This window comes from Carassius auratus, chromosome 22 (genome assembly GCF_003368295.1).
Source record: "Carassius auratus strain Wakin chromosome 22, ASM336829v1, whole genome shotgun sequence".
NCBI classification, from domain to species: domain Eukaryota; kingdom Metazoa; phylum Chordata; class Actinopteri; order Cypriniformes; family Cyprinidae; genus Carassius; species Carassius auratus.
In genome coordinates, this window is record NC_039264.1 from 14,315,881 (window position 1) to 14,342,746 (window position 26,866).

The 26,866-nt window shown below is 37.9% G+C and overlaps 1 protein-coding gene across 4 annotated transcripts in view; it reads left to right on the top strand.

The window, feature by feature from the left end:
- Positions 1-6,193: 6,193 nt before the first annotated feature.
- The window catches only part of atp11b (ATPase phospholipid transporting 11B), a 43,291-nt gene continuing 22,618 nt past the window's right edge, over positions 6,194-26,866 (top strand). The window contains exons 1-17 of one of the 4 annotated variants that reach the window (XM_026197881.1): positions 6,194-6,455; positions 15,730-15,846; positions 15,980-16,069; positions 17,604-17,684; positions 17,798-17,905; positions 18,013-18,141; positions 19,697-19,800; positions 19,928-19,975; positions 20,637-20,701; positions 20,887-20,968; positions 21,044-21,194; positions 21,311-21,508; positions 21,595-21,753; positions 24,868-25,043; positions 25,121-25,189; positions 25,268-25,341; positions 25,427-25,530. In XM_026197881.1, coding sequence (XP_026053666.1) covers positions 6,429-6,455; positions 15,730-15,846; positions 15,980-16,069; positions 17,604-17,684; positions 17,798-17,905; positions 18,013-18,141; positions 19,697-19,800; positions 19,928-19,975; positions 20,637-20,701; positions 20,887-20,968; positions 21,044-21,194; positions 21,311-21,508; positions 21,595-21,753; positions 24,868-25,043; positions 25,121-25,189; positions 25,268-25,341; positions 25,427-25,530 — 1,782 coding nt within the window. In that variant the 5' untranslated portion in view covers positions 6,194-6,428. The remainder of the gene's footprint in view (positions 6,456-15,729; positions 15,847-15,979; positions 16,070-17,603; positions 17,685-17,797; positions 17,906-18,012; positions 18,142-19,696; positions 19,801-19,927; positions 19,976-20,636; positions 20,702-20,886; positions 20,969-21,043; positions 21,195-21,310; positions 21,509-21,594; positions 21,754-24,867; positions 25,044-25,120; positions 25,190-25,267; positions 25,342-25,426; positions 25,531-26,866) is intronic. The other 3 variants (XM_026197880.1, XM_026197878.1, XM_026197879.1) reach the window with 3 other exon arrangements.

Consider the following 26,866-nt stretch of genomic DNA (forward strand, 5'->3'; position numbering starts at 1 on the left):
GCATTTGCAGGAGTTTCCCTTTCAGATGCAACATTTATGGGAGGAGAGTATTTAAAAGAAACTATTGTTTGAGCTCATTAAATATGTGCCATTATTTTTTTTAAATGGTCTTTAACTATTTTGCACTTGATGTTGCAAGGAGGAGGTACCACAGAGAACAGAGAGCACGTGGTGTGAGGGAGGGGATTTATTCCACACATATTCATTTATTTGGAGAACCAGAATAACACATTTTACAAAAATATCATATGCCAAGCCAAGTCCATTTTATTTTTAATGCTTCAGGAAATAAAAGTTGACTTGGAACCTTCGACTAGGAGTCACACTATATCAGGTCTATCAAAATCCTTGTTTTGTTGGCCTCCATTTCTTTTTAACATACTATGATGATGTCTTTATTTATTTTTTCTTTATTTGCGTTATTTGAAACCCATTTTCAAAAGTGTGTGTTTTCATGTCCCCAAAATGCTGATGTTGTGTAATATAGCCGAAACACACAAAAGGTTTTTAATTTTAAGCTGAAAACGGTGAAAGTGTGTCAGTGAGCCTCTCTGAAGTGTTGTTTAGTAGCTAACACATAAAGACTGCCGAACACTGATCACAGCCCAACCTGTCGGCAAACTCTTTAACTTGCAAAACGGGCTTACAATCCTGAAGTGTGAACTTGCCATTAAGGTCACTGAGCTTTCTTCAGCATTTTTCAGGCCTAGGACAGTCGTACTTCCTGTCAAGTGACCAAGACCACAAGTGTGGACATTACGACAGGCCACTGGAGCTTCTACTAATGAGCTAATGAACTGAATCAGGTGTGTTTGATCAGGAAGAGTTTGATAATATGTACTATTGCATGCCTCGAGGGACAGGGATGGGAAACACTGGGATAGACTGGATTCCAGCAAAAGGGTCTGTGGGGTCACACACCAGTCACAAATGGGGGTGTTCATGAATATCTTTCTAAAGCCTAAAATGACAAATGAGACACCCTGTGGCAAGGGTGCCCAATTCTGTTCCTGGAGATCTACCTTCCTGTAAAGTTCAGGTCCAAACCTGATCCTCCACACCTGAACCAGTTAATTAAAGCCTTCAGGATCTCTTGATAATTAGACAGGTGTATTTGATCAGGGTTGGAGCTGAATTTTGCACGAAGGTAGATCTTCAGAAACAAGATTGAGCACGCCTGGCCATGTAGTGCATTAAAAAATCCATGCCTGCTTCCAGAGTCGCCGCTATGGTTTCTTTACTATGGCAACAGCTGATAGTACGGTGGCCGAGTAGTGCACAACACAATGAAATCGCCACGAAATCGCCATCGACGGTGCTAATTTCACTGTAATATGGCTTCTTTCCGCTTTTGTGGATTGTTTCCATTGTGCTGTGCTAATTTTGCTGTGACTTGTTTTCGTCGTGTAGTGGCTTGTTTCTGTTGTGTTGTGCTAATTTTGTTGTGTTGTGACTTGCGTCTGTTGTGTTGTGCTGCTTTTGCTGTGGCTTGTTTCCATTTGTGTTGTGCTAATTTTGTTTTTTGGCTTGTTTCTGTTGTGTTGTGGAGATTTTGTGCTATTGTGTATATTCTGCAAAAATAGATACAAAGTGACTAAGACGAATGTGTATTCCGTACTATTAAGTGTATGCTGGATGGTTTCAAAACAATTGTTTTTTTCGTTAACTTGAGTGACACTTAATATACAATTAAATTATATAATCGGTTACTAAATCGTATCCCTTACATTTCCCAAACAGGAATTATTAGACATCCATTCAAAACAGTATTTATTTATATATATATATATATATATATATATATATATATATATATATATATATATATATATATAATGACTTCTAACAGAAATAACTTAACAAAACTTAACTTAACAAAAATATAAAGAATGCTTAAGTTTATTTCTCTCTTTATCCTGACTGAGGTGCTATTGTGTTATAAAAGGCTGCTGAATGGAAGTGGGCTTCACTAAACTGAGTGATAACATACAGAGTTGCACATTAATAAAGGAAAAGGTACACACGGAGCCAAATTCATTTATATTTTACTAATAACTATTCACATCTATTTATCAACTCGGGGCTGCCCAAACTTGGTCCTGGAGGTCTTGCAGAGTTTAGCTTCAACCTGATTTAGACAAACCTGAACCAACAAATCAAGCTCTTACTGGTCACACTAAACTTCCAGACTGTGTGCTGAGGCAAGTTGGAGCTAAACTCTGCAGGACACCGGTCATCGTGCACTGCGTTTGGGCACCCCTGCATTAACTGAATGGGCTAAAGCTACCGCTACGCAAAACTGAACATTCACAATGACAGTTTTGATTTTCCCTGAATATTAGGCAGTGCTCTGACAGCAGATAATCTGACAGCTGTGATGCTCTTAAACTAATCCAGAGACTCTCAGTGGATGATGAGGTAATGCAGTGCTCTCTGACAAATTAAGGCTGTATATACAGACTTCAATGCAGAGTGAACCACTGGCATGGCATAATCTCTGCATCTGTTCCCCATAATGCCACTGAGTCACAATATCATGACAATCACTCGGAAATGGACAAATATGTGTAGTCAAGCACAAAACTTCATGGTGTTTTGCATTGTGGATTAAGTTATGTACACACACACAAACATTATATATACAAAAAATGCTAAAATTAAAATAACCTTAATTCTTAGTTCTCAATACTGTGTGTGGTTACCTGGATAATCCACGAGTTTATTTATTTATTTATTTTTTTGTGACTTTCACATAGCATCTTTAGGTTACAATAACATAAAAAATTCAAATCCAGGTTTTGATTACTAATCCTAATACTACTATACTGCTCCTATATACAGGCACTGGACTAAAATACATTAATCAGTCATTGCTTCCAAAATCAATTAAATGGGTCATCTTGTTAATGCTATAAATTAATTACAGCAATGAAATCAAATTTCGTCATGAACATGAACAACATCACATTAGACCATAGACCACCTTACCTTCAACTTTCAACACGTGATGGAGATTTACCAGTACTATTAATCACAGAACAGGCTTTACTGATGAGATGTGCCTGACAATCACATGCGTTTTCAACATACATCAAATCGGCAGACAGGAAGTTCGGAATGTCTAAGCGAAAATTGGTATCTATGTTGTAGACATGACCATATTTTGACACCAGCATCATTACGATAGGCCAATGCAATCAAAAGTTATTAGCATTTTAGGAAATTTAATAATTAAAAGATAATGAATGGTTTATTACTCTTGACCAATAGGTGGCGCTGTTAACAAATTGATGTGGTGTGCTTAGTTTGAGGTGACATATATGTACAGTTCGATTTAAATGTGTAAAAGCATTGCAGAGATACACCTCTCAAATGCAGTTTGGCATCTTTCCAGCCAATTCGATGACGTGCTAAACGTGAACAGTTTCTTATATTGACACAAAATCCATAACTTTATTGAACATTTCTTGAAAATCGGACTGACCGTCCTTCGAAAAGTTAGAAAAAGTAGGCTTTCAACTTAAATCAAAATGGAGGACAGGAAGTTCAGTCAATTATGGCAAAAATTGGTATTGATGTTCTTTGCATGATCCAAGGAATCTAACAACATCAGTCCCATTACAATGGACATAGGCTAATGCAAGCAAAAGTCATTAGCATTTTTATAAATTTCATTATAACTCATATTAACTTTTTGAGTACCATCAGGGCCTGGTGTCAAAGATGCTTAACGAGTTTCGTAAAGATATGTCAGTGTGTTCATAAATTATGGCATTTCATGACAAAATTCAAAATGGCCGGCACCCAAAACAGCTAACATGGGAAAACTGTATGTCATTTGACTTGGCATGATGCATAAAATCTAAAAAGACCAGTTCTATCATTTTTGGCCCAACCATTCAGAAGTAGTAAGCAAAAATATGCATTTTTCATATATCCTTACCACTAAGTGGCACAGTGCGAAACACTGCTGGTAGTCCCAGATCACTCTTGTTATGATAAACACTAAACTTGGTCTCAATATGCCTCACCTTTGCAGAGATATAGCCTCACATTAATTTTTGCATGCTTTTCATAGAATTTTTCGCGTGTTATTCAAGAACGGTTGGACGAATCAACTTGAATTCCATAACTTTTTGCCAGCAAGGTCTGAAGATAATCTGCTTACATTTTCATGAAAATCGCTGGAAAGGCTTAAGACGAGTTCAAAAAAGTAGGTTTTACAAACAATTAAAAATATTTACGAATTTTCACTTTCTGGCTTACGGTATAAGCATACAGGTGCTGGTCATATAATTAGAATATCAACAAAAAGTTGATTATTTCACTAATTCTATTTAAAAGGTGAAACTTGAATATTATATTCTTTCATTACACACAGACTGATATATTTCAAATGTGTATTTTTTAATTTTGATGATTATAACTGACAACTAAGGAAAATCCCAGATTCAGTATCTCAGAAAATTAGAATATAACTTAAGACCAATACAAAGAAAGATTTTTAGAAGATCACTCTAATGGATACAATAGGTGCCTTTAAATTAATATTAGCTGATTCAGTCTCAACTGATGGCCTATAAAAAGGTGCCTTATTACCAACATGTCACACAAGAAACATTTCATGATGGATAAAAGCAAAGAGCTCTGTCAAGACCTTCACGACCTTATTGTTGCAAAACATACTGATGGCACTTCTATACTTCTTGATGCTCAGTGAGCACCATTGGGGTCGTAATCTGGATGTGGAAAGAACATTATTTCACCATAAATCAGCCACGACCTGGTGCTCCTCACAAGATTTCTGACAGAGGAGTGAAAATAATTATCATAAGAGTTGTATAAGAGCCAAAGACCACTTGTGGAGAGCTTCAGAAAGATCAGGAATCAGTAGGTACAATTATTTCAAGAAAACAATAATGCACTCAACCATGCAAGACTTCATTGCTGAAGATAAAGCATGTTGAAACACATTAAAAGTTTGCTGCACCACATTTAGACAATTCTGTGAAAAACTGGGAGAATATAATCTGGTCTGATGAGCCCAAAATTAATGCTTGGAGGTACATGACCCCAAAAACATCATGGTGTGGCACTGGCAAAATTTATATATTTGAAGAAAGGATGATCGGATTTTAATTTTACATTACATTCTTGATAAAAATCGTCTTCCATCTACCAGGATGATGAAGATGCAATGAGGGTGGACATTCCAGCGGGACAATGAACCCAAACACAGCCAAGGAAACTGGTTTTAGAGAAAGAAAGTATATAAAGCTGCTAGAATGATCCAACCAATCACTTGAATCCAATAGAAAACCTATGGAAAGAACTACAGATCAGAGTTAATTGAAGATGACTACAGAACCTTCAACATTTTAAGACTGTGTGGAAGAATGGGGCAAAATCACACCTGAACAATGTATGCAACTAGTTTCTTGAAACAGGAGGCGTCTTGAAGCTGTCATTACCAACAAAGGCTTCTGTACGAAGTATTAAATTAATTTCAATAAGTGTGTTCAACACTTTTCCCCATGGTCATTCCATTTTATTAAACATGACAAAGTTTCTGAACTTATTAATGTTCTTTTCTTTTCATGTATGGATTACTTGGGTTGTTACCAACATCTAGTGAAAATGTCATGTCAACAGCACCTTTGAAATATAATTACACCAAAAAAAAAAAATGGTGATGTGTTCAATAAATTCTTTACCCTGTTGTGTGTGTGTGTGTGTGTGTGTGTGTGTGTGTGTGTGTGTGGAGAGAGAGAGAGATCTTTGTTTTTAAGATTTTCCAACAAAAGAGTTTTGAATGAATTGCAGGCATAATTTTTTAAAAGAAAATATTTACTCGCTGTCATTCATTACTAACTTATTTTATCCCCCGTGAATCATTAATGAATACATTTCAGAACATGTTTGTTTGTACCCGTGGTTTTCCAGTTATCATTTGCGCTCCACACAGAAAATTAAATGGGAGTGAAAGGACCTGAGGGAGAGTATATGATGACGTGATCTTCTCTTTTGCTCAACTCTTCCTTTAAATCTACGATTACGGGATAACTGTGTCGACTCGGGAGCATTACTGTCTACGTTTCAGTCGATAGAAACTAGATTTGTTCCCCGAGTGAACACAAACACACACACTCACCGTTAACACGTGTGACACATACACACAACTTATTTGAGCCGTTGGTGTGCTCGGTCCAGGGTGACGTCACTTCCGGGATGTTGTCAGTCAGTCAAAATTCTCCTCCGTCGAGCGCAGTCGGCGTGTGTTTGTGTCCGCGTTCGCGCTCCGCCGCATTGGGTTCGAGTTTCAGACTGTGCCGGGCTCTTCGCGTTGGCTCGCTCGCACTGTAATGCGGAGAGAAGCGGTTGTGTTGATGCCGTGTCGGAGGTAGCTCCCCGCGCTAGCTCGAGTCAGGATGATCCGCTGGATCCGACAGCAGCTGGTAACGTTTATCAACTCTTTATCAACACACAGTCTGCTCGCTTCAGTGTTGTGGTGCTGCGGTCTCATTGAGTTAGCGCGAAGCTAACGTGTAACGTCTTAAATTACATTTAATTAAGGCAGCGTTTCGCTTAATAATAAACTGTGTGTTGTAATATTTCGTCTGTTTTATTTGATGTAGCAGGTGTTCAGGTTTGAGGTCATCGAGAACACGAATAACGAGATAATTTAACGGTTTTGTTTTTAAATCGTCCAGGGCGGGAAGGTTGTTTTGTCTCTTGATTTGCTCGTTTTCTTCTTACTGGCACTTGTAACGGTATCTTTTTTTTTCTGCAACAAATGTCACAATCGACTTTACTCACGCGCTTTATGAATAACTTACTGCAGAAAGTTTGACAGCTACTTCACTAACAGACTGTGTTCAGCTGAGACTTCACATGCTTCGTTTGAACAGATTTAGCTTTAAATATCTAAAATATGCAGGCGAAATTCCCCTGTAGTGAATTATCTATCATTAGATGATATTTGTAGCTGTCAGATATCAGTGTTTGTTGTCTAATATGATTTAGTTTTTTTTGAAACAACTAACACACCGTGTATTATAACAAGCATTTATTAAGATTTCCGGAGCATACTGTTTTGTAGTTTATTACATTGTTATTGTTAAGCTATAATCATACGACTATAAAATGCTCTCATAACCTTAAATAAAAAACGTAACAAGATGGGCATTTTAGGTACTTTACATTTCTTTTAATTAATTAATTTATGCCCCACCTATTGTGTTCATTTTAAGGCTACGCTTTGATTTGTAAATGCTCTGTTTCCTCAATTGAAGTATGAATCGTATAGTTACAGTGTGATATTTCCTTATTTTGATGGTTTCCACGCTTCTCAGCTGCTTTAGTAATTTACAGATAATATTAGATTAGCTATATGTAGAGGTGTCTTATCTCGTTTGTTGGTCTGAAGGTAGTGCCCTAATGCTGTTGGCTTCACATCACAGGAAGTGTGTGTAGATCTGGTCTCATTTCAGACACTTGTGCTAACCCTGTGCCTGCACACTTGGGTTTGACTGTTACTTGGTTAGTGGAGATGGAAACAGTGGTGTGACAGAACCACATCTCTGTTTTTCACATCTTTCAGGTGTCGCTCTTTCCCGTCTGTGTAATTGGGCTTGTTCTGAGTAATCGGTGTATTTAGAAACAGTGGAGCGTTCCTGCGAAGCTGAAATGGCAGTGTTGCGCTTAAAGTTTTCAGAACTTCCCTCATTTGGTATTTTTGCAATTGTTCTTGTCAAACAATCACCCAGTGAGTTTTTGTTGTGTGTGTGTGTGCATAATATAGGTCAGGTGTTGTGATCACTTTTCACTACCAACCTTGTGAGTTCCTCTCTCTCTTACACACATTATTACACATCCTAGAACCAAAAGAAATAGTTACCAAAAAAAAAAGAAAATGTGTTCACCCTCATGCCATCTGAGGTGTGTATGAGTTTGTTTCTTCATCAGATTTGGAGAAATGTAGCATTATATCACTTGCTCACCAATGGATGCGGATGGGTGCCGTCAGAATGAGAGTCCAAACAGCTGATAAAAACATCACAATAATCCACTAGTAATCCACACCACTCCAGTCCATCAGATAATGTCTTGTGAAGCCAAAAGCTGCATGTTTGTAAGAAACGAAGTCCATAATAACGCTTCCTCCATTGAAAAAGTCCATCTCCTGTTGTCTCTCACGTCAAAATTCATCCACATATTATGTAAGAGCTGTTCTGGACTGTTTTGGCTTTCTAAATGGTGCTTGATCTGTGCAGATTTCTCTCCTGATTCAGACCAGATGACTTTTTCACTGGAGGAAATGTTGTATTATGGACTCCTATTTTAGCTAGAAGCGGAGGTTTGAAGTTAAAAACATCTTAATGATGGATTTGTTTCTTACAAACACAGCTTTGGGCTTCACATGATGTAAACTGATGGCCTGGGGCTTGTACCATGATGCTAGATGAACTAATTCAGAGTTACAGGGTTAGTTTAAAGTTGACCAAACCAAACCACTCCAGTCTTGCTTTATTGGTACCATGATACTGATCAGCTTTCTTTGACAATTCAGGCTTTGATCTTGAGTTTGTGACATCAGTGGTGAACAGCCAATCACAACATTATAGTGTCCTTTCGTTTGTAGGAAGAGAAACTCGGGGAGTGACTTTTTTGCGTATTGTATTATAGCAATCAGCGCAGCTAAAAGCCTAGCCACTTTCATGGTACCTGAAACCCAGGATTGGTGCAAACTAAACTGAAACTTACCTGGCTAGTCAGCTAATCCAGCTTCATGATAACAGGCCCCTGGAGTGCTGTGGATTATTGTGATGTTATTATCAGCTGTTTGGACTCTCATTCTGACGGCACCCATTCACTGCTGAGGATTCATTGGTGAGCAAGTGATGTAATGCTACATTTCTCCAAATCTGTTGGAGAATCAAACTCATCTCTGATAGCGTAAGCGTGTGTACATCTCTAGCACATTTCATATCATATTCCTTTAATTAGTTTAGTTGTATGACTACAGGGATCATCAGCATGTGGGCTTGAAGCATTGTTTGCAGATTTCTATTTATGAATCTCCATTTCTGGCATCATGTTACAAATCCGTGTATTCACTTATCTGCAGATTGATTTATGGAGATGCTGCATGTTTTGGGGAAACGATGAACGGAAGAGTATGCAGGTGCAGGTAGATGATCTTGAGCTATCTGTGTTTTCATTGAGACAAACGGTCACATGGAGAGACCATGACGTCAGTGTTTGAGGTGGGCTAAACAGCCACCCACATCAGTTTTGCTCAAGCTACCACTCTTTCCTTCAGAACTGGAGAATAATCTAGCTGTGGTTTTATTGCATTGAATGGGTAAGTTACAGAACATAAGAGACACTTCCCTTAATGCATAATAATTCCCTTCTCTCTCAGTGTTTTATTCCTTCCTTGCTTCATCGAGGCTGCCTGTGTTTCTTCATGTTTCAGTGAGTCATGGGAAGTGTCTTGTTGTGTCAGGGCAGAGCACTAAAGCCTAATGTGATCTGCATTCTGTTTGCTTTTCTGCTGCCAACGTCATCTTACACAAACTCATCCGCTGCCATACCAGCTGCTTCCAGCTCACCGTGACTCACAATCAGTCACTATTCAATATGTCTCATGTATGGTATATACATATTTAATGTGGTATTTGTTCTGGTGAGTGTATTTTAAATAGATGTGGCTGTTAAGTTTAATAGCTGTAAACCAGATGTTTATGAGTCAGTGGTCAAATGCACTTGTTGACCAGAGTGCTCGTCTGGTGAGGTATCAGTGCAAGCAAAGCAGGTATGTAAATGTAAACAGGCGGGACATCTGCGCCGTGTCATAATATTGGGTTTGTGCATTGCATCTTGAAGTGTAACAGCAGCCCGATGGAAAGAAACAATGAGGGCATAAAAATACAGTCAAAACAAATGTCAAAAATAAAACTTACATAAAAAATTTAAATTTTTTTTTTTTGGTTATCTGTGAAAATGAAGAACTGTTAACATGCAGATGTGATGCTTCATTATTAAAATGTTTATTCTAAAATTTCAGGGGTACTTCTGATAAAATATATCAGGTCAAAGAGGATCAGATTTAGTTAGCGTCATAAATTAGCGTCAATTTGTGGATTAAAATTTTATTGAAAGACAAATGCCATCCAAAGTAATATATAGTACAATAACTGACAGTGATAATTCAAATAAAAATTTAGTTCATCAGTAGGGGATTTTTGAAAAATTATTGACTGTAGTCTAATAACAAGTATTTTAAAATGTAATTTAATCTAATCACAAGTACTTAATTTTTGGAATCTAATTATGTAATCCAGATTACATGTAATCCGTTACCATCCAGGGGTGCGTTTCCCAAAATCATAGTTGCTAACTAAGTTAGCAATTTCCCATTGCCAACCAACTAACAGGTTAGCAACTATGGTTTTGGGAAACGCACCCCAGCTCTGACACGTAAGAAATCATTGTATGATAAAAGCAGCCTGTAAGTTTCAGAACTCCGAATTTTCTTGTAAATCTAAAAACAAAAGTCAGGCGACCAATATAGGGCTGCACTATTAATCGAATGTGATTGTCATGCACAGCCGGTTCTTTGATCAGTAGTAAATCATCACATCCTTTCAGATGGAGCAGACGATTATGAAATCTATTTTTTTTTTTTCGCATGTGACAGCTGTTTGCGTAGTTTTTCACTGAACTACGGCTCTGTGTAGTAAATACTGCTCCATCTGAAAACACGTGAAAATACCACATTAAAACAACATTTTTCCTCCAAATTCACTACATAAAACGTAAGCCGAGTGTTTGAAATAAATCCTTCTGTGAGATGATGTGGCTTCATAGTATTCTACGCAGTGATAACGGCTATGTCGATTAGCATAGCATCATTATAATAAACATTATGAGACAAACTCAAGAAGTACCGTGCTTCACTGAAAGATATGCTTGACAATAGCAGCTTCTGCCTAATCGCAATTTCCATTTCATCTCGATTTTTCATGCATCCCTATGCCAAAATGACTTATTTTTGGAATTTTCTCACTGTGACAGCAAAGTGCGATGAAAAACCACCTCTGCAGAATTAGATCAACATCGGTTTCTATTTGCACTTGTTGTAAATGACGAGAGAATCAAACACAGGCAACCAAAACCATAAAGATGGCTCAGAGGATAACAAGAGTATAATAGTCTTTACATTTATTGCGGATTCATTTTTAAACAAGGCACAGATCGATTGGGGATTTGCAGAGAGATTAAAACTAAAAGACAATGCTGTGTCAGTAATGTCGCAACTCACAATTAACAGTGTTTTTATCATGGCTAAATCATAGCAGCATCCATCTATGAAGAATGTAGGCTGTCAAACAGACAAACAGTTAATCCCGTCAATAGCAGTGGATTTATATAGTCTAGAATGAGTCACGTCGATCCAATCGATGAGTTTCAATGATGGGGCTTGAAAACAGGACAGAGAAGAACCTACTGCTTCTGAATTATGGTGTTTTTAATGTTAAAAATCTTGTAGGTGGACGTCAGCGAACAGTCAAATTTGACCCCTTTAATAATAACTTCTGAACTAGACAGACCTACTGTCTCCAGGGTTGATAATCTATGTTCAAGGCTTTTATTAAAGTCATCAGCCAGCATTATCTCAACGTAACAGCCAAAAGAAGTCTTTCACAGGCGCCCACTACCATGAATCACTGCCAATGACGTAATGGAGTCTAGTTGATTAGTTTTATGTGCTTTTTGAAATAAATGTGAAATGTATTGCTTCTGTACACACGAACAGTCAAAATCTGGAATAAATAATAATTATTTTATTTTTAATTTTATTTTTTGAAAAGTATCTTATTCTCACCAAGACTATGGTAATTTGATGATGAATACAGTAAAAACGGTAAGTTTTATTCTGGACAGTGTTTTGATATATCCTAAAATGTAACAACTTCATTTTTAATTGTCATTCAAAAGGCTTCGTGGGATTGTAATTCTTATCTTTGTTAAAGCCATTAAGTATGGAGTCATGTTGCCTAATATTTATTTATTATTATTATTTTTTTTTAAATCAGAGTTTGTGATGATTTACTTCTGGTTGGTTTGGTCTGTAGCTTTTAACTTCCTCCTAGAGACTTTTTTAATGAGAAAAATGAATCTGAAACTATACTTTGGAGACTAAGGTCACCGATAAAGTGCACTGTATAGACTGTCATTATATCAATCAAATAACACAAGTGAGCAAACCACTCTCTGTTTGCTTGAGTAATTACATGAACAACAGTGTTTACTTATGATCAGTGGTTGTTTTCATTTAATATTTATTCATTTTTAATTATTTAGATAAAGGTGTGTTCTCAGTAGCTTATTAGTTTTTTGCTGCAATATCGCAACTAGTACTGAGTAGAATGATTAATCAATCAACTGTTAAAAAATTGGCATTGTCCCTATAGATGCAAAAATAGTATTTGTCAAAACCAAAATACATGTTTTCCATCTTCAGAGCATTTCCACATGAAAGACTGAATAAGATGTTGTGCCGAGTAACCTCTCAACTCTACATTTAGAGAAGGAAACGGCTCCTTCTCAACACTAATAACCAAGAAAGTGATTGCTTTTGGGAATGGGGACTTTAATAAATAACTAAATTTGCAATTGCAGTTGACATATCTTAGACTTAAGTATATATTTTTTTGTGATGTGTTCACTTGGCCATCTGGATTTCTCCATGAGAGTCTAATAATATAGAGAATGACATGTATTCTGGCAATACCATATGATTTATCATCATTTATATCACATTTACATTAAGTCCTTTAGCAGACTAGCTATTTTTCCAAAGCAACGTAAAATCAAAACACACAACCAATAATATGTGCTATGATAAAAAACAAAACCAATAATATGTGCTATGACAAGTCTTGGTAAGCCTAACGGCGTACATGTGGCAAGTTATGTTTTTTTTTTTTTTTATAAAAAAAGACAAGAAAAAAAGTAAGAATGCAAAAAGATTTTTGGTAAAGGGCTCTAGAGACAGAGGTGGTTTTGAAGGCAAGCATCAGAGACTTGAAATTTATACGATCAGCTATTAGCCAGTGCAAATTGAAGAACAGTTGATGTTCTTTTCAACTTGTTAAAGACTTATCTTGCGGCCACATTTTGGATTAGTTGTAGAGAGCAGAACAAGGAGTTGTGAAGCATGAAAGAAAAGGCCTGGTCTTCCTGATGTTTGAATCTCAAGTTCCTGATCATCAACCACAACTCCAAGGTTCCTGGCTGTTTTTGAAGGAGTTATGGTTGATTCGCCAAGCTGAATGGTGAAAGTTGTGATGAAGTAATGGGTTAGTTGAAACCACAAGAAGTTTTGTATTGACAGGGTTGAGTTGAATGTGATGTTTCTTCATCCAGCAAGAAATGTCTGTTAGACAAGCTGAGATGCGAGCAGCTATCGAACGGATCATCAGGATGGAATGAGATGTAGAGTTGAGTGTCATCAGCATAGCAGTGGTATGAAAAGCCATGTTTCTGAATGACAGAACCTAGTGAAGCCATGTAAACAGAAAAGAGAAGTGGTCCAAGAACTGAGCCCTGAGGCACCCCATTAACTAGATCCACTCAATTCTGTTTTTTTCTTCTTCTCAATATCAGTGCTTCTGTATGTTAATTTCATCATCAAAAGTTTTTCAGTTTTTCATTCATCCTTTGTGCTTGTCCAAGTAAGCCAAATGTTTCACACTAAACAAGCTGCTGTGAGTGTGTGAGATGCTGATGTTTAGGAGCTCTTTTGAGCTCTCAGACGGGTCACTCCAGGATAAGGAAGTAGCTATGAGTCAGTGATGGCCTTCCTGACCGTTCATCTCATTAGCTGCCGCTTCCCAAATGAATGTTTAATTAAAGGTGCTTTAGTGGAGTGGCAGACTCATTTTTCACAGTGAAAGACACAGACTATTACAAAATATGCAGAGCAGATGAGCGCCCTCTCAAACTGCCTTTGTTAAATAAGTCTGAATGAAGAGTAAATTTAGCCATGCTGCTGCAAAGGGAAGAGTCACGCAGCTGTGCCTCAGATTTATTTGGTGCTCTGCTTTGGTCACCTCAGCGGATATTTACAAGCTTTTCTGTGTAAAGATCAGCTCTGAGAAGAGATACGTAATCACTTGTTCTCCGATTGATTTGATATACTTGATTAGCCGCCTCATTCTGCTGTTGTGCTGTATTATTACAGTCCGGGTTTCATTATCTCTATAATGTGGATTATTAGCACACACACACACACACACACACACACACATCTTTTGGAATAGTTTCACTTTTGGTTTTTGGCACACAGAATGAATTCCAGCGTCTTACTCTTGGAAAGTGCAGAGGGGAAATGGGATGGAAAGACACGGTTCAGTCAAAAGATTCAGACTGTAATTGAACGCATGTGTTGGCACTGGAGGTCGAGTGACGTGGCCATGTGACAGACAGGAAGGAGATTTCCCAGCCTCCTCTGGACAAGAGTCAATGGAAGACGCTCTGCACAGCAAAGAGAGAATATTTCCAGTGTGCTGCTGCAGAAAACATTTGCATAAAGCACTAGGTTGAGTGAGATTTTGTGTCTATGCAAAGAGCCTGAATCACATGTTCCACAAACCAAAGCCATTAAGTGTTAATTGTGAGGAAATTCCACTCCAGGAATCTGGGACTGAATTTAGAAAGGTTTCCTGCTAGTATTTGTTATTTTTTTCTCCTGTTGCCAATAGTCCAGACCGTACAGTTCACGTGGAAGTCACTTTCAAACCAAGCTTCTTCCTGTTGGTCAACAATCAACACTGCGACCAACTTAAACATGTGTGGAATCAGTGTGGGGAACCTTTCTGTTCTCACGTCATGCAAAACTCTGTTGGGTGTATTTCTGTTGAAATGACTGGAGTTTTAGATCTTTTGAAGACTTAAACCAAAAATTGAATTCCTGAAATTAATGTTCTTGAAAATCGTCATAAATGGCCAGAAAATAGCCTTCATGCATACATTTAAATCCAGAAAAATATAATTACAGCATTTTGTGATTAAGCTATAATGTTTGTGCATTTATACTGAGATTTTTTTTTCATATTAATACCTAAAAAACATTTTTTTTTTGTATAAAAAAATTAATTTGGATAAAACCAAGTCAGAATCATTAAATTTCACCATCAAAAATTAGGTTGTTAATTTTTCCCCCATATATTTCTTTTTTATAAATAAAGATTTGAGGTTTAGCATGATAATTATCGATACCGACTTCAGTTGATATTAAACGTTTAATTGGGATAATTTTTTGGCCATATCGCCAAGCCCTATTTTAAAATATTTCTATGAATCTGGCTTCTGATTATCACACACTCATTCACATGAAGTATGTTCTTCTGGCCAGCAGACCGAAGAGGAAGTCAGAAAGCAATAGGAGTTCAATAGTAAGTGATTTAGCTCTCATGTGCTGTGAAAGTGCCTCCCGTAATGAATTGTGTGCTGCACACTAACTGCATTAATAATGATTTTGGCAGAGTGATATGCCATCCCATCAGGCTCTCGGCTTCTTCAGCGTACTCTTTTCCATAAGCTTTAAGATTCTGTCACTGTTTCACCACTAGCTAGTATGATATTAGGTGAGATATTAAACCGCAGTCGTTGATGTCTGTCTGTCACATGAACTGACCCGTCTCTCCTCATCTGTTCCAGGGCTTCGACCCTCCCCATCAGAGTGACACACGCACAGTTTACATAGCAAACAAGTTCCCACAGCACGGCCATTATATTCCTCAGAGGTTTGCCGACAACAGGATCATTTCCTCCAAGGTAAGAGCAGATTCTTCTGAGAGCTCCAATGTGAAAAGGTCAAGAAATAGAGATCACGTGTGCATGTGTTTCCCTGCTCCTGTTGAGAATTTGGCAGTGAAATCATCCACGCTGTTTTGCTTTCTCTTTTTAGTACACCATATGGAACTTCATCCCCAAGAATTTGTTTGAGCAGTTCAGAAGAATCGCCAATTTTTATTTTCTCATTATCTTCTTGGTTCAGGTAAGCCCAGATCGTCCTTGTGTTTCTCATCTCTCAGCTGAGTGTGTACTTGCAGACCGAAATGAGTCTCAAAATGAATTCTGAAAAGGAGTCTGTAGGCTAATTCACATTCGAAACAGCAGTTCACAAACTCGTAATCTAATTCAGATTCATAATATTTAGTGAATATGATTGTGTTAATGAGTAGGGTTGGGTACCGTTCACATTTTAACCAATACGATATCTGTATCGGTACCATGAAATTTGGTGCAGGTATACAATGGTACCTTTATTTGGCATTTTACTCTCTGTATATTTACAAAAACATTTATTTCAGTGAAAAAATTAGTCCAAAAGTCTCAATTACAACATTTTGAACAATTGGGCCCTACAAACTTTTTCTTTCTTTCTTTTTCCCCAGAAAACTTTTGTTTGAATTTTTCTGAAAATCAAATGAAGACATTACACATTTATTTTTAATCAAATGAAAATTAATCCCTTTTATTTTTTGGCAAATAAATTGAGGTTTACGGTTGAAATTAATACATAGAAGAAAAATTGTGTTGTGTCAATAGTTTTATTTAAATTTGATGGAAAACTGAGATTACGTTTTTGTTCATGCCGTAGAGGCCGAAAATCACTGCGAGTGTCACGCGTCCTTCAATATTTGTGTAGTAAACATTCGCATTTCTGGCATTCATACTTACAGAGCCAAAAGGAACATACAGGATTCAAATTTAAACCGGCTTTTATGCATTTTAATATTTACAGACACTAGTATCACGATTTGAATTAAGTGGCAGAACTACTTTTGATTTATTCAAAACTGATTAATTTGTGACATTACGCGCTAATAGAGTAAATTGTGTTTTTATGAATGGACAATTCGGTGGTACCATTAAAAGTACCGTGTTGATACCCAACCCTAGTAATTAGTTTGAGAATTGCTGTTTGCAAATATGTCAACCTTTTTGTGGATCGTATTTTGTAAATTATATTTTGAGACTATTTTAGCTCCGTAAACCTTGGCTTGAAAAAATAATACAAGTTCAGCAACATCACTGTTGGAAAAGGTTCCTGAAAGTAAAGATTATGTTCACTACAAACACCTTAGTCGTGTTAAAGTACAACTCAACAACAATCAATGACCACATATTGCTGGTGATGGCATCCCAACTGCATGAAATCAAGCTTGAGTTAAGTAACTCATTATATCATGCTCTGAATTCACTCTGTCGTATGGATTCCTGCTGAAACGACTGGATTTTGCCTGTGTGTAGATGGCTTTCTTCTCTCAGATCAATGCAATCAGAATGATATTAAAGAATGACCCGTATCTTTCAAGCTTTATAATAGCAGTGAGAGGCGCTCGAGATTTTGAAGCAGAAAAGTGCATCCATCCATCATAAAAAGTGCTCCGTACAGCTTCTTGATTAAGCGTGTCTCCTTGTTTTTTCAAGGAGTGATGTATGTCCATGGGGGTTAAAGGCAGTATATGACAGCGTATACTACAGGTCTGCCCTGTTTCTAACCAGACCCTTTCTCTCCCTTCCAGTTAATGATAGACACCCCCACTTCCCCTATAACTAGTGGACTTCCCCTGTTTTTCGTCATCACAGTAACTGCCATCAAACAGGTGAGCGTGCGAGTGTGTTTTGGCAGCTCATGTTCACGGATCATGACATGTACACAGTGTTGTGAAAGTTTGATTGGCGAATAACCGCTAAGTTGTCCCGCTCACAAATACAGGGATATGAAGACTGGCTGCGGCACAAAGCTGACAATGAAGTGAACGGAGCACCTGTGTTTGTGGTGCGCAGCGGCAGTCTGGTCCAAACCCGATCCAAGAACATCAGAGTGAGTGTCAGCCAACAACAACAGATGCTTTCAGATATTACAAACATCTTTAGGATGTGCCGTTTCAGCAGTCCATGTCACGTGATGTTCCTCCGGTGTTCTCCTAGGTGGGTGATATAGTGAGAGTAGCCAAAGATGAGACGTTTCCTGCAGATCTGGTGCTGTTATCATCCGATCGGGCCGAGGGAACGTGCCACATCACCACTGCCAGCCTGGACGGAGAGACTAACCTGAAGGTGCTTTCTGCTCAAACAATAGCAGCTTACTGCGTCTCTCAGAGCGCTTACTGAATAAACATGTGACATTGTGACTTTCTTTGTGTGCTGAAGGCTTGTGGGACTGTACTCTGAGTGTATTTTGTGGAACTGGCCCTCCACTGAGCTCTGCTGTCACGTTTACCTCCCTGAGCTTGTGACAAATGTGCAGCGAGAAGCAATCACACTGAGTGAATTACCTCAAGAAACGCTGAGTAATGTCTGGATTAGACATGCTTTAATATGGAGTATATAAATATTGAGTCGTCAGAAAGGGTTTCAGTTTAGAAGGAAAAGGCTGTCCAAATCGTGCGATGGAGAAGCTTTAGAATTTAAATAAAACGCTTGTTAAAAAAGATTGACAAATGAAATAAGTTATTTTTTTAAATGGATCATTTAAATAGAAATGTAAGCACGTTTTTGGGGCCAAAAAAGTCCATGTGTGGCTCACACAGAAGTCCGTTTTAAACCAAAACCGCCTTGTGTTGGTCAGTGTGGTGAATCATTGTGAAAGCCAGTTACCAAGTGTGTGAGGATTGTTCGCCCTCATGTGAAGTTCCCAGCTGTGTGCATTCTTATTAAAATGACTCCATTTCCCCCTCAGAAATTGCAGAACAATGATAAATGCATCTTAATAAATAGATGATCAGTTTGTCTGTGTAAAGGTCAATTAGACATCATTCAGTTTGGTCAAAATAGTTTGACAGATCTATTATTTAGAGACGTATTACTTAATTTTATCCTTGTACTGTAGTTATTAAGGTGATTCATTGCAATGTTTGAAAAAACTAGCCTAAAAAAAAACAAACAAAAAACCAACTCTAGCACACTCAATACAAATAGTCAGTGATTAAGAATAAGAAACTAACATTAAAAGCATTACTAAAAATACAAATAACAGGGGAAAAAACGATATTAGAACAAATTAGAACTGCTACATTGTGTAAAGAAATAAAATGTATAAAAACATTGCATATTCTTCACTGTGTAAATTTAAATAAATTTTTCTTCTTAAAGTAACAAAAGTGATTTAGTCAAGAGCAGTTAGAGATTTTTTCTCTTTTGTTGTTGGATTACCATGAATGCCAGAAAGTAGGGATATTAGAGCGCTGTCACTTTAAGAGCTGCCCGGATCCAATACTGCTACATGTGTTTTCTTTGTCATCCGTTTGCTTTCACCTACAAACACATGGAAACAATACGTTTTTCATCACCATGTTGCACAGTAACGCTTCAGGATTCCTTTTTTTTTTGGTTTTTCTTCATTTCATTATATTGATATTTTCTTATCGCCCACCCCCAGTGTTTTAACACTTCACAAATACTGCTCAATGGAGGGGAAAAAAACACAACTTCTCTGTTTGTGTCTGGATAATATGAGATGCATTAGTAAAAATGATTTACTATCCAGATATCTTATTTTATTTGACAATGTGATACATGTCAACTGTATAGTGTTGTACTAAGCAATGAAATAACATGTTATGAAGTAAGAAGTGAGATGTGTCAGACTGTAACTCTGAATGCTGATGTGCAGACGCACTACGCGGTGCCAGAAACGGCCGTATCACAGTCGGTGTCGCGGCTGGAGTCTCTGCAGGCCGTGGTGGAGTGCCAGCAGCCCGAGGCAGACTTATACAGGTACCTTACAGACGCAGATCCACCCTAATCCTCCTCAAACACTGTTTTACACTGCAGCTCAACCACACTCCATTTGATGCTATTATCAGCTCTGGAAGTCCTGACGCAGCACCTTCTCTCTTCTCAGGTTTGTGGGAAGAATAACAGTAACCCAACAAGGAGAGGAGATAGTCAGGTACGACCAGCTTAAAATCTGACATTACTATGGTTTTCACTCTCTCTCTCTCTCTCTCTCTCTCTCTCTCTCATATATATATATATATGATAGCATCACACAGTTGCTGCAGATTTGTCGGCTGCACATCCATGATGTGAATCCCCCATTCCAGCACATCCCAAATTGCTTTAGAGTGGGCAAGATTCATGTTGCGCCACCTCTACTGCCGCGACTCCCCAAAAAAGCCTTTTTCATTCAACGTCGCCCCATCAAACTCTCGCTGGAATTTTGGTAATGGTACGGTCCACTTGGAACCTCAACCGAGGTGGTACTAAAAAAATTAGCAGGTACCAGATACTGTACCCAGTGGAAAACCCCTCAAAAGTGAACCGTACCGAGCCCGTACCATGACGTATCATGCATTGGATAAACACCATTATTTAAGTCCCAAAAGCATGTCTTAAAGCAGATGATAATTTGCGCTGCTCTTAAGAGACTGTGCTGGTCATTATGCAAATGATCTGTCTGCGTCTGTGCCTCTAATGTGTGAACTGTTAGTAAATCAATCGCAGATTTCTTTCCCTCCCATCGGTGCCGTTTTGGAATTAAATCTGGCCCTTCATTAAACCTTTAACGTTTATTTGATTGTTTATTTATATATTTTGGTTATTCTTTTTAGACCCTTAGGACCAGAGAACCTCCTGCTTCGAGGAGCAAGATTAAAAAACACCAAAGAAATATTTGGTATGGCATTCACACCATTTTATTTGAAGTCTTTAGAAATCAGTGTGAATTCAGAATGGACCGTATTTACTTATTAGCTTCTTACACAACTTATGACTGCACTTTACTCCCCAAACAGTTTGTGTGTTTAATGGTTCACTAAAATGTCGTGATGGTTTGAGTGTGACTGGTGTGGTGTCCTGCAGGTGTGGCGGTATATACGGGCATGGAGTCCAAGATGGCTCTGAACTACAAGTGCAAATCCCAGAAACGCTCTGCAGTAGAGAAGTACGTGTTTTGTCATTTCCATTTCCACCGTTTCCTTCTCACTTTACCACATCGTCTCTCTCGTCTCTTGTGCAGATCCATGAATACGTTTCTCATCATCTACTTGGGCATTCTGCTGTTCGAAGCCATCCTCAGCACCATTTTGAAGTACGCCTGGCAGGCAGAGAACAAGTGGGACGAGCCGTTTTACAATCAGAAGACCGATCAGGAGAGAAACAGCAGTCAGGTTACGCTCATTTATTTATCATTAGAAAATTCATACTATGCGACACCTGGTGGCTCTTTGATTGGCCCAAAAACTAGTAGGATCCATTAAGACCACTGGTGATTTTCTCCTTGCAGATTTTGAAGTTCATTTCTGACTTCCTGGCTTTCCTGGTGTTGTACAACTTCATAATCCCAATCTCGCTGTACGTGACCGTTGAGCTGCAGAAGTTTCTGGGCTCTTTTTTCATCGGCTGGGACTTGGACCTGTACCATGAAGAGAGCGACCAGAAGGCTCAAGTCAACACATCAGACCTCAACGAGGAGTTGGGACAGGTGTGTGTGTGTGCGTGATTACAACTGGTTCCCCAGGTGTAATACTGTTGGCCATGAGTTAATCTATGCTAATTTTGCGGCCGCAGGTGGAGTACGTCTTCACAGACAAAACGGGAACCCTCACTGAGAACGAGATGCAGTTTAGGGAGTGTTCTATCAATGGAATCAAATACCAGGAGATCAACGGGAAGCTCGTCCCTGAAGGAATGACAGAAGACTCTCCAGATGGATCGGTGCCTTGTGTGGTAAGGTCCATTTCTACAGTTTGGGAAGATTTTGGGAAGGGGATTTTGTCTTGGTCCATGCCGTAGACTCTATAGAAACATGGGCGTAGTTATGTGAGGTCACTCATAGGTTTTTTTTTTAAGCTCAAAGTGGGCGGAGCAAGAATTTCTTAAGAATCTGCCCTGTGGATGATGCAGGTAAACCTTTCTTTGGGTCAGATCTCAACTTGTTTGATCACAGTTGCACTATTAGGTTAGTGATAAGTTCTAGTGCCCTCTTGCATTGCAAATTCATAAAAGTTTCCATGTTTTCATTTTCATGAAGTTTGGATCAAATGGTTACTTTTATGGTTATGGTTATTTTTGAGACAACCGTTTTTACAATGCCTTCTGGGAGTAAAGAGCTAAACCAGTAATTCTCAAAGTGTGGTCCGGCATCGCCCCCTAGTGGTCCGCGAAACGATGACCTAAACTAGGCAAGTGTTTGGAGCCAGACATTGATGTGTGATAAGCAGCACCACCCGTCTCATTAATATTCACGTTAAGTTTTAGATGGAAATCTCAAAATCGAGAATCCACAGATCTATTAGTTTTGTAATGTACTAGTTTTTGTTTCATGTGTAAAATCCCAGTAATTTCAGTGATATTGGACATTAAGGGGAACATTCTTTTCAGCATTTTATTGTTACCATAGTTACAACCATAGACTTCCTATACCCACCACCTCAGTTTTAAACTAATGGCTCTTTGGAATGGCATTAAGTGGGACCTAGGCTGTTACAGTATGTTTAATTGCAGTTTTTTTTCCACATGTGCAGTTTGTTGTTCATATTAAGCTGCAACTCATTTCACATTTACTTTTTCAAATTAAATAAAAATGTATATAATAATTTCTGATCATATTATTGCATTTGTGTTTGAATAATTAGTTTTTTACTTGAAACAGTTGCATATTAAACTTAAATGTAGCTTATCCTTCCTATTTTGTTGGTTTTTGGGGGCGTGTTAGAGTGTGATTCTGTTAGGTGGTCCTCAGAAAAAAATTGGAAGATAAAGTGGTCCTTGTGCTGAAAAAGTTTGAGAAACACTGAGCTAAACAAAAAGGCCTATTTTGTTACAAAATACTGTTACTTTTGGATACTTTATGCTATCACCACAAACTTTGAAACGAATACAGCTAACATGTAGCGGTGTGACGGTTAGTATATAACCGTGAGACCGCCAAAACCGTGTCATTAAAATATTTTTTATCAAAAATTATTTTCATTTTTTAGATAGGATCATAAGATGCACAATATATCGGGAGACATGGTTTTTACCACTTAATTAAGTTTTGTAAATCGTCAGACATGATATTTACCACTTCATTCAATTTTGCTTTGTAGAAAACCTTTCTAAAAAACGAATTTCGTTTTCTACAAATTTTATCTTAATTTTTATAAATGTTTCATCAATCAATTGCATGTATTTTAATAAATAAAAAGCAAATATAGCAGACAATGATAACCGTGACATGGAAGCACCAGCGCGCCGCGTTCACTTGCACTGCATTGTGAACTAGAGCGCATCTCATCGTAAATGAAACTCAGCGTAGGCCTATGCCTCATACATTAGCATTAAATATCTTTGCTGCATCCTTTCTAGAACAGACAATGGCTTTTTTTTGCGGCTCGCATCAGCAAAGCATTGCATTGCCATAGACCGCAAATCAATCAGCGGATGGCGGGCGGGCGCGGCTTTGAAATTTGCTCAAAAAACTTTGGCGCGGATGATGAGTTTTGTGACAGATCTCCTTAATAAACGGAGGTCTGAAATCTCTGCCCCTTTACCGATCAGAGCGCGCGCTGACACGGAGTTAACCCGCTATCTCCAAGAACAACCAATTGACTCTACGGCAGATCTACAAGCATAACCCCACCCCCCCGACGGTTAAGTTATGAACCGTCACATTTGACTCACGTCATAACCGTCATCAACAATTCTGAAACCGGCACACCCCTACTAACATGCTGGGTAAAGTCATCAGAAAATAATTTTCTTCGTACCTTATTTCTGTCCGGAGGTATTGAATGTCAAGTAAGACCGATATTACAAAAATTCTCTTGAACCCTTTAATTTTTCCTATATTTTATCAGCTATTTCTCAGCAGGAAAATGTCCAAATAAAATATTTTCCCCTGAAAATGCTGAAAGTTTTCTATCAAACGATACCAACATTTTGACTCTCCTTGCTACAGTCTTCAAGTTTGTCACTCAAAAATCTACTTCAGTGAGGCAAAAATGCCCTCAGGGCTTCAAGGGTTAAATCAATTCAAATTCTTTTAATAGTTAATGTCTGAAGCATCTGTAGTTGATATCCACCAAATTTCATGCAAGTTAGACAAAACGCCTAGGATGAAAACATTTAACAAAAGAACAAAACGCTGACAAAAGTTTTTTTTTTTTTGTTGTGGAAATGGATTCCTAGCTTATTTGGAGAGACTGATGATTTTGGCATAAGCTTGCTATAGAACCAGCGATTTTCACAAAATTTGGAACGTACTTGTTTTCACACAATGTACTAATATATGAATTTATTTTAACATTAGGTCATTCAGATTTGTTGTCATTCGGCACAGAATGTGGACTGGGAGATGGAGGCAATGTGGTTTTTTGGTTTTTTATGTAGACGAGTCATTTTAGAGAATGCGTACCAGTGTTCAACTTTATTGATCATACGGTTATGCCATTTAAAAATAAATAAATAGATTTTTAAAGATTTAAAAATAACTACTTCAGTCAGTTGCCAAGGCATTTCTCATTTCTCATTTTAATTGAATTGTACTAAAATAGCTAAAACATATGATAAGAATTACTAAAAATTACAAAAACAATAAAATAAAAAAATAGCTAAAATCTACATACTTTGAAATATATATATAAAAAAATAGAATGATATCTCTATGATACTAAAATAACACTAGTTTGTGCTAAATTATGATGACATTGTTAAATTGCAATAAGTATACCTGATATTTTAAGTTTGAAATGAAACGGGCCCTTTTTTTTTGTGATTCATGATAAACATGTGAGTGGTGACATTCTTCATGTTTTTAATCAGAATGTGACAGTATTATTTTGTGTGTGCATCTTTCAGAGCAGGGAGGAGGAGTTGTTCCTGAAAGCCGTCTCACTGTGTCACACGGTGCAGATCAGTTATGATCAAACAGATGGGCCAGGAGACCCCTTCTCTCGTGCCAACGGCTTCTCTCCTCAGATGGAGTATTACGCCTCGTCTCCTGATGAGAAAGCTCTAGTGGAAGCTACCAAGAGGTCAGCTTAGCTTCTACTGTGGATTTCTGCTGTCAGTGGTGCCAAATCTAATCTTTTGAATCTTTTTTTGACTGCAGGATGGGTGTCACATTTATAGGAAGCCATGGAGAAACCATGGAGATTAAAACATTTGGAAAAGCAGAGAAGTACATCACACTTTTACGTATTTTAAAGTTGTTTAGCGTTCAGAGTTGTCTGTTTAACATCTGTCTTTCCGCCCACAGATACAAACTCCTCCACGTTCTGGAGTTTGACGCTAACCGCAGAAGAATGAGTGTGATTCTCCAGAAGCCCTCAGGCATGTGTCTCCGATCACACAAGTCTGTTTATGACTGAACCGCAGCGCTTGAGGAGTTATCTAATGTCATTCTGTCTCTCTTTAGGTGAAAAGGTGCTATTCACAAAAGGAGCCGAATCAGCCATTCTGCCCTATGCCACGAGTGGTGAAATCGATAAAACCAGAGTCCACGTGGATGAGTTTGCTCTGGTGAGCTCTCTACATCATGTTGACATGCCTGCATACTAGTTCACTCTAGTTAGTGGTGCTTAAAGCTTCACTGGTGCTCATTAGTAGTAAAATAGACCAAAGTAATCAGTCCACACTCATCCACACCGGATTTTGTGGCGTGTGAAGAGATACAGTTTTATTTTTCTCAAAGCTGCATTTTGGCAATTTTCAATCAGACAATTAAGTGTTTAAAAAAAAAAAAATCACAGACTTCCATTTGAAGGCGGGATTGAGTTTTACTGTATCTCAAAAACAGGGGCCGTAGACCTGAAAATCTTAAGAAACAATTTTCTTAGGATAAGTTGTAAGAGGTCTTTTCAAGAAATTCTTGAAAAAAATCTAATTCATTCTTAAGAACATGAGTTTTAGTTATCTACTATAATGTCATATTTAGTTACATGTGTCCTTCAGCAAGTAGAAAATATACAGAAATTGAATTAATTTTTCAAACAAATATAGATGAATCCTAAAGCTACAAAAGTAAAATAAAATCCCTTTTTTGTCTTTGATTAACAGACATGACAGCAGCTGGTTTATTAGACTATTTGGCTGCTATTACTTTAAGAGCTGCCGCTGCTGAATGTGATGTGGATCTTACATGATGCACGCTTCTAGTTTCAATCAAGCTTTAATATGAAATGATTCAGGCTACAGCGCACTGCCATATTTGTGCGTGCAATTAAAGAGCACATGCTACTAGCACAGTAAAGCGGCTGACAGGACAGAACGATTGGTTTTACTGATGTATGGACTGACAACATCTCATCACTCTTGTTCTGCTAAAGCTGTCCTTTTATGATTTCTGCATTCGTTTGACTTGTGCCTGTCGTTGAGGCCAAGTGGAGTGTGTGTCTGAAAAGTCTCCTGTTTGATGTGGTCGTAAAGACTTTCTGCATCTAAATAAATGCACTTCTTGTCAAGATAAAAACAAGACAGAAGCAACAGTTGTGAGTGGGGTGTCCAAACCTAGCACCCCCCCCCCCCCTCGCCCCTGCATTAAATGCATTATATATATATTTTTTTTTTTTTATTAATAGCCTGCGTTAATGCATACATTTTGACAGTGCTAAATTAGGCAAAAGTCACAAGTATTGCATTAACTTGTAACTAGTGTTATGTTGTAATGATTAATATTAGTCTTCATTTGTACCCAATAAATTCAGTAAACTTTTACATCTGGAGATTTGAGAAGTTAGTAGGTATCCCATTAATGTTAGGTCAAATTTAAAATTGGAATTCTTCTTAGGTTTTTCTTTAGAGCAATCTTAAGAAAACAAAAATAGCATTCCTAGATGTTTTAAAAAGCATAAAATAT